Source organism: Gallus gallus, chromosome 12 (genome assembly GCF_016699485.2).
Source record: "Gallus gallus isolate bGalGal1 chromosome 12, bGalGal1.mat.broiler.GRCg7b, whole genome shotgun sequence".
Taxonomy (NCBI): Eukaryota; Metazoa; Chordata; class Aves; order Galliformes; family Phasianidae; genus Gallus; species Gallus gallus.
Window position 1 is genome coordinate 304,227 of NC_052543.1, and position 8,161 is coordinate 312,387.

General features: G+C 51.1%; 1 protein-coding gene across 2 annotated transcripts; it reads left to right on the plus strand.

Annotated features, from left to right (window-relative positions):
* Positions 1 to 367: 367 nt before the first annotated feature.
* On the plus strand, positions 368 to 7,775 carry DUSP7 (dual specificity phosphatase 7). Of its 2 annotated transcripts, XM_015292746.4 has the most exons (4): positions 368 to 961; positions 2,701 to 3,129; positions 4,051 to 4,129; positions 5,359 to 7,775. In XM_015292746.4, exons 1-4 carry the CDS (start codon positions 550 to 552, stop codon positions 5,360 to 5,362), a joined length of 924 nt encoding a protein of 307 aa, XP_015148232.1. In that variant the 5' UTR covers positions 368 to 549; the 3' UTR covers positions 5,363 to 7,775. The 2 variants fall into 2 exon arrangements, with proteins under 2 accessions (XP_015148232.1, NP_001305338.1); NM_001318409.2 differs by lacking the exon at positions 4,051 to 4,129.
* Positions 7,776 to 8,161: the final 386 nt, after the last annotated feature.

Sequence of the window (8,161 nt, forward strand, 5' to 3'; positions counted from 1 at the left end):
ACACACACAGCCTTGCAGCGGGACGCTCAGCCTGCTTGAAGATAACCACGTGCGCAAGCGCCGCGTCGGCTCCGCGTTTCCAGCAGGGGCCGGACTTAAGAATTAGCCTAAAAGGAGACAGGCGCGACGAGAACCCTCCGCTTCGAGGCCCCTTCCCCAAATGGGCAGAGGAGTTCCGCTAGCGCCGCTTTTGTTACGGAGCGCCGCTCCGACCCCGCAGCGCTCGGCGGGACCCCGCGCCCCTTCCCGCGCTTTGCCCCCGCCCCCTCCCGCCGCACCTCATTGGTGCAGAGCGCCGGGGGCGTGGCCTCCACGGGGCGGGGCGCGTTGGCCCCTCCGCCCGCCCGCCCGCCCCCCGTGGCATGACACGCAGAGCCGGCGGCGAAGCTCCGCTTTAATTGAGGCCGTCGGGATGGGGCGCGCCGCGTAGGGCAGAGCGGGGCCGTTGTGCTCCGGGCCGCAGGCAGCGCGTACCTACGGCCGTGCGGTGCCCGGCACGGCGAGCCGCCGCGGCGGAAGGGAGTGGGGGGAGGGCTGTTGCCGAGCCCCATGAAAACGCAGGTCTGGGGGAGCTCCCCGCGGGCGCCCATGGCTGCGGCGATGCCGTGCAAGAGCGCCGAGTGGCTGCAGGAGGAGCTGGAGTCGGGCGGCGGCCGTTCGCTGTTGCTGCTCGACTGCCGCTCGCACGAGCTGTTCGAGAGCTCGCACATCGAGACGGCCATCAATCTGGCCATCCCCGGCCTGATGCTCCGCCGCCTCAAGAAGGGCAACCTGCCCATCCGCTCGATTATCCCCAACCACGAGGACAAGGAGCGCTTCGTCAAGCGCTGCAAGGCCGACACCGTACTGCTCTACGACGAGGCGACCGCTGACTGGCAGGACGCCGGGGCCGCCGGCTCCGTGCTGGGGCTGCTGCTCCAGAAGCTGCGTGACGACGGCTGCAAAGCCTACTACCTGAAAGGTGAGCTCCCTGCCAGCGGCTCTTGTCCCTTCTCCCCGCCCCGCTTCCATCCTCCGCACAAAATGGTGGGAGTTGGGATCGCCCCGCTCCCTTCTGCCCCTCTCTACCCTCCGGCAGCGGCCGCAGCCTCCGTGCCCGCCCGCCGCGCTGTCCTCGGCCGACCCCGGCTGTGCCACCGCAGCCCCCTCCTCCCCAGAAATGGCCTCCCAGCCCCCTCCTCCCCCAAAAAAGCGTTCCTCCCTCCTCCCCCCTCGGAAACAGCACATTGGCTGGGAGGGGGGCTGCCCGCCCCCGGTAGGGCGTTGGAGGAGCGAGGGGTCTCCGAGTACTGCCCACGTGCCCTTCGCGGAGGCTGCGGTGGGGGGACCGTCTCGTAGCACCCCCTGCTCTCCGCAGCTGTCGCCGGCCCCGCTCCTCTCCGGTCGCTGGGAGGCGGCGTTAAGAAAGAAATAACAGCTGGGCCGAGGCGGGGGAGGCCACTGCCGTCAGATCTTTCACAACGCCGCTGCTTCTCGGGAGCCCCAGTTAGGGGAGCGAGAGGAGCCCCTTCCCCCCCCCTCCTCCCCCCCCCCGGTACGGGAGGTGGGTGTCCGTTCCCAGGAGCTGCCTTCCGAAGTGACCGGAGGTGTCCGAGGCCCCAAGCGAGGGGCCCCTTCCCCCTCCCCCTCCCCCCCCCCCCCCCCCCCCCCCCCCCCCCCCCCCCCCCCCTCCTCCAGAGCCGTTCTTTCGCTGCCCGCCTGTGCGGGTGGTGCAGCCCCCGCCCTCCCGTCCCGGTGAGCTCTGATGGCGCTCTGCTTTGCCCGCGGTCCTCGTCCCCGTAGGAAGGAGCAGTGCTGAAGTTGGTCTGAGTGCTCCCCGATGGGCCCTTTTTTTTCTTTCTTTTTTTTTTTCCGGGAAACTGTGAGAGCTGTTTCGAATTAAAATTCCAAAATGGCTCCTCGGTGCTGCCGGCCGCGGGAGGAGAAGGAGAGCTTGTTGGTGAATGGATGCGGCAGGAGCTGCCTATCCTTCTCTGTGACCCCAAACCCACTGCTGATGAAGTTTCCAGGAGGCCTTTCTATTTAAACCATGTGTCAGTGTCAGCTACTGATGGCTCTGTGACAGTTTAGCGCTGCCTGGAAGGAGGCAGGTTGATAGGGGTCTTTTGCTTCTCTCTGCCTTCCCATGCTGTTGAGATGGAGAAAGGCCTTGGGGATAGGCATGAAGAGTACCATCCCTCCTCAGCCCTGCTTTGGTTTAGGTGAAGAGTGACCCTGCGTTGCTATCCTGTCATAAAATGTGTTTGTGGTGATAAGTTAGAGGTGAGAATGGCTCTTTGGCAAAACATGCAGCCTTTTTCCCTGCTTGATGTTGAGTTATTGTATGGGTTTTTATGGCCTGGGCTTATTGTTCTTAGTTTGTCTTTTCAGACTCAGATACTTCTGTGCTTTTCTGCCCAGGTGGCAGAATAGCTTGTGCCTAAACTGCCCCAGCCTGGCATCTCATAGAGCTAAATGCAGCAAGATTGTCTCTTGCCATTTGTTTTGTTTTTTGATGTTTGTTTCTTTTCATGCAATTGAGATTTGGTTGGTATTTATCAGACTCAGTAAGAAATTCTCTTTGCTTGGGACTTCTTTGCGCAGTGAGAGTGTGGGGGGTGCTTTTTGGGCATTTGAAGGCATGCGCACGTGTGTTCGGGTGGAAGGACATCCCTTGCGGAAGTGTAAAACGCGTTTCTCTCTACCTTTTCCCTTTCCCAGGTGGCTTTAACAAGTTTCAGACCGAATATTCAGAGCACTGCGAGACAAACCTTGACAGCTCCTCACCCAACAACTCCCCCCCGGCATCTGTCCTCGGCCTGGGAGGGCTGCGGATAAGCTCTGACTGCTCAGATGGTGAATCCGACCGGGAACCCAGCAGTGCAACAGAGTCAGATGGGAGCCCCATCCCCAGCAATCAGCCTGCCTTTCCAGTCCAGATCCTTCCATACCTCTATCTGGGCTGTGCCAAAGATTCCACCAACTTGGACATCCTGGGCAAATATGGCATTAAATACATCCTGAATGTGACTCCCAACCTACCAAACATGTTTGAGCATGACGGAGAGTTCAAGTACAAGCAGATCCCCATCTCAGATCACTGGAGCCAGAACCTCTCTCAGTTCTTTCCTGAGGCCATTGCTTTTATTGGTAGGTAGCTGGCAGAATATCTCTTCTCATGCTCACCACTTGGGAATGTGGCAAGCAGCTTCCCAGAGCTGCAGCTGGTCTCTGGCCTTACCTCTATGGGCCATGGCATTGTTGCTAGCGTAGCAGCTGAGTGGCACACTGCTGGAGTGATGCCTTCGGTGCATGTTTGCTGGAATGGATTTGGGGAGTCCTCCTCATCCCCCTCCAGCACTTCAGCCAGGTCTGCTGTGAGCAGTGCTGGGGAAGCAGCCCTGCTTGCTTCTTGCCCTTCAGTGGGGGTTTGCTATAGTGTGAATTCACTGAGCTGAGGCAATGTGGAGCTCTGGGCACCTGCTTTGCTTGCAGGCAGGAGTGCTGCTGGGAGCTCTGTTGCTGTGAGTGGTGCCAGCAATTTCCTGAGTGTGCTTGGAGTCTCAGGGTGGGGGGGAGCAGGATTCTCAGCAGGAGATTTGCTGGTCTAGTTGTGATCCTGCTGGAAGTCTCCCTAGTGTAACTAACTCCTTGTATGGTTACTTTTCCTAAGGTAAGTGTCAACACAATGAGTGATTATAATTACACTCCAGGGCCCTGCTGGGAAAAGTGCAGTGCAAGACATCCTCTGAGGCAGCCTGGGCTGGGGCACAAGGGCAGATGCCTTTTCCCTAGCATTAACTTTGAAAATTACTACTTTTTCTTGGGGAAGTATCTGTTGGGCTGAAAGGAGATGCTCACTTTCAGTGTGAGCTGCGTGGTGTGTTGGTGATGGTCATTAGCCTCATCAGTTCTGATTTACTTGGGAAATTGGCACAGATTATAATTAACACTATTAAAAGCTTGATGGCTTTTTATCTAGTTGAAAATATAGTGGGGTAGGTATGGGCAAGGGGTACATTTGCCTGCATCAGGTACTTGTCTGATCATCTGTCTGCACTTCCCATGCAGAACCTGTTATTAAACATCATGGGTGGCTCACAGGGTCCCTGCTGGCATGTGGCTTTTTGGAGGCGTCTGTTCCAGTCAGGTAGTGTCCCTGTGAACACAGTGTTCATGCTTTCCATTTAATGGCAGAAAATGAAGGATTACCTCACTCTAAAAATTGAATACCAAGAAATGCAGCAAGTCAAATGAAAAGCAAAAACTTACTGAAAGAATATGGAGTAGGGAGAGAGTGGTGGGAGGGCTGGATGTGCTGGGGGGGGGGGTGGTTTCCCACAGCACTGGAAATCCCTGCCTGGTTTTAGAGGCTGGGACAGGGTTCTGTTGTGGCTTGGGTCTGGATTTCACTTTGCCTGCAGCTTCTTCGCGTTCCTCCACATTGATGGTGCCAGATGGTCTCTACATCTGGCTCTGCCTGGGGACCCTCTTTCTCTCACCACCTTTTCCCTCCCTGCCAAACTCTCAAGCAATAGACTGCAAATATAGCTGCCCAGAAGTGGAGCTGTGTACTTGTATGCGCTCAGTGTGCCCAGCAGTGTGTCCCTTTTTTAGCACCAAGATGTCAATTCATAAAGGGGTCATGCTGTTCTGGCTATGAGAGAGACAATGAGTATGTGTGTGCTTTTCAGTCAGTGGCCAAGGAGGGGAAATGTTGTTTCTGTTCTCTTGCAATTTTTTGGTACAGCCTGCATTCCTACTCCCCACTGCCATTCGTTCTGAGAATCTTCTCCAACACAAGCATTTGTTTGTAGTGAAGTGTACTTCTTTCAATCCTAAAAAGGATTTCACAATACGGGAAGTTCCTGCACTTCAGGCTTGGCTTCGCTTGGCTTTGACTACATTCAAATAACTTTCTAGTGGAAGGATGAGAATAGCAAAGGAGAGTTGTTTTCATGGTGTTGGGCCATGCTCCCGTGTTGTGTGCAGCCAGGTGTTGCTTTAGTGGTGGTTGTGCTATGCCCAGCATCTCCCTGGAGCTGTTGTCTCTAGCCCCCTCTGTCTTTAGAGGGTACCAATGCCCTATGAGAAAGGGATGTGTGCCAAGCTTGATCAGCCCTTTAGTGTCTGAGATGCATGGTCTTGCTGTGTTGAATGGGACCGTGCCATGTTGCTGCGTAGTGGGAATCTCTCAGTAGCTCTTTCAGAAGGGGTGAGGTGTCAAAGGGATGTGAGATGGTGTCAGTGGGAGCAGAGTATTCAGTTCTGGCAGTCATCCTGGTACTTTGAGTATGCAGCTGTCACCTGGCCCTGCTCCAAAACTTTGCTTTCTTGGTGCAGAATAATAGACTCCCCCTTTCCCTTGTCTTGTTTCAGATGAGGCCCGTTCCAAGAAGTGTGGGATCCTTGTTCACTGCCTTGCTGGCATCAGCCGGTCTGTAACAGTCACCGTCGCCTACTTGATGCAAAAACTCAACTTGTCCCTTAATGATGCCTATGACTTTGTGAAAAGGAAAAAATCCAACATCTCCCCAAACTTTAACTTCATGGGCCAGCTGCTGGACTTTGAGAGGACTCTGGGACTCAACAGCCCATGTGACAACCGCTCACCCAGTGAACAGCTCTACTTTACTACCCCCACCAACCACAACCTGTTTCAGCTGAACACGCTGGAGTCCACATGAAGACACCATCTGGTTGGAAACCTGGGCATCAAATTGCTTCTCTTGAGCATTTCAACTCTTACAAAAATCTGTCTTGCCAGGCAGCTCTGGAAGGACTAGCTTCTCTGGGCAGAGGTGCCACGTTGCTGCTTTAAGAAGGCTAATGCCGTTCATTAGTATTCCAATGAAAGTGGTTTAAATAGGTAGCCTTTTTACAGGGCTTATCTAACATGGGCGATGTTAAAGCATTTTGAATGCAGCTGTTACCAGCAATAACTCCTTTCCTGGGTGCATTGGGACCGTCAGAGCACGCACATGTGTGAAGAGCTACCAGGGGTTGGCTTGCTGTGGAAAGTGAGGAGATTTATGCACTTGGAAACCTTGAACAAAAAGTGTTGGGCCAAGACTGTTTCAAAACCCAAGTTTACTTTTTAGATTTAAAGAAAAAAAAAGAAAGTAGATCTTACTCAAGCTTTGGGTTCAAACTCTTTTTAAATATGTAAGCTCCTGACTGTTTGTACAGACAAGGTTGCAAAACCGGTATTTTATTCTGTTTCTTGTTTGATCATTTATTATTTTTTTAATCAAATGTTTATATTGACCAAATGCATTTTGCACACTTTGTGAAGCCTTGGTATGTCCTGGCATATTACTGGGTACTCCATAGAGAGATACATGCTGCTGCTGTTGTTGTTAGCATCTGGTAGGAAGTTTTGTTATGTGTGGAAGGCCAATTGGGCTTAAGCGCAACCCCTTCACCACTCCTGCATTCGCAATCACAAACTCTGCACTGATTCAGCCAAGGTGACTAAGCTGCAAGTTTGTTTTAATGCTACCCCTGCCAAAACACTGCTGTTGCCCAGAGGGAAAACTCTTTGTAGCCTCCAGAGTTGGTAGAAGCATGTCTGAGCCCAGCTTCATTTTCTGCTGCCTGTTGACTGACTTAAAGTCATCCAGCTGGCCTGAAATCATTCCAGCTTCCTGAGAACAGAAAGGAGACGTGATGTTGGCATTCCTGGTGCACAGTTGAGTCTTTGCCATACGTGCACACATCTGGGGGGTTGAATGACCTGGCACAAGCCTAGAGCAGAGTGGAGGTTGCACAGCAGAATGGGACTAAATTGGCACACAGTGAGTGTGCAAGAGGAGTGGGGGAGATGTGGAAGTGATGACAAGAGTGTTGTGACAGAATTTTTATATATATATATATATATATACACACACACACACGAATATATATATTAACTGGCAAATTCTGAGATGACTGGAGCTTTCAACAGAGGTTCTGATTTTTATTTTTTTTCTTCCTCTTTCAAATAACTTTATGCTGTGCCTTCTATTCTGAGAAGACTTGTTTATATTTTTGGCTAGTGTTTGGCAAACACCTTATACTGAGCCGGGAGGGGGAGGAAGTGGTAATCTCTGGGAGGAGAGCAGAATGGATTTGGAGATTTCTTTATTGGCTGCAATGTAGTCCTTCCTTTCTCCCCCCCTCCCTGGCCACTTTAACTCTCATGTAACTGAAAAAAAGCCACGGATTTTTTTCTAAGTATCCAATTTTTTTGTACATTTTTCAAGAAAAATAAAAATTAAAAAAAAAAAAACCCTCCGTCTGGAGGAATGTTTGATGCTGTCACATCCTGAAAAAGTTCTTTTTGTTAAAGATGTTACCAGAATGTTGGGATGAGCTTCTTTTCTTGTTTTCTGGTTGTTGTTTTTGTTTGGTTTTTTTTTTGCTTGTTCATTAGGTTTTGTTAGTAACAATGTTGGGATCATGGGTCATTAGGAGAGAGCTTGAGTTGTAAGTATGGTTGCAAGTGAGGAAACTGAGAATATCTGAATTTCATCTTACCTCATTGAGGAATTTACTTTTTCAGGGATTTTTTTTTGACAGTGCATCTGTATTGCATTACAGCTAAGCTGGTTTGTGAAGGCTTCCTGTGCTGTTAGTTGTCTTTCTTCTTTAAAAGAAAAAAAAAAAAAGGATCGTCTCATTAGTACAAATGGAGCTTGTTAGTCAGGAATGGTTCTGCCTTCTGAGTTATGAAGGAAAACTAGTGACCCTATATATACTGATCCAATATTGGGACTTTGTTTATATTACAAATAAATATTATTTTTTCTTTAAAATTGATGTTTGTCAGATGCTTGTCTAGCCTCTGTCCATATAAGGGCATGCTGTTCTCCTATCCATGTTTTTTAGTGGTTGATTATTCTTCTGTGACCATGAAGAGCATTTGCTGAGAGATGTTCAAGTGTGGTGTTTAGTTTCATGCACAGTTTAATTTTTAAGACCTGTGGTAAAATGGAGAGGGGTACGTGGGAGGATGAGGAGAGGGATGGGCTATTGGATAAAGCAAGGGAACAAAGAAGAGCTTGAGAATGGGACTGGCCTTGACCCCAACCATTCCTCTGTGCCAAAAATAAAGAAAGACTTTTGCTGTTAAGTGTGGCCTGTGAAGGCATGGCAAAGCTTTGCTCACAACTGCTGTGCTAGCAGATTTTCTTTTTGTAGG

Coding starts and splice junctions, on each gene's coding strand:
- DUSP7 (NM_001318409.2), top strand. CDS start 550: ATGAAAACGCAGGTCTGGGGGAGCTCCCCGCGGGCGCCCATGGCTGCG. Junction 962..2,700: donor CAAAGCCTACTACCTGAAAG/GTGAGCTCCCTG, acceptor TCCCTTTCCCAG/GTGGCTTTAACAAGTTTCAG. Junction 3,130..5,358: donor TGAGGCCATTGCTTTTATTG/GTAGGTAGCTGG, acceptor GTCTTGTTTCAG/ATGAGGCCCGTTCCAAGAAG.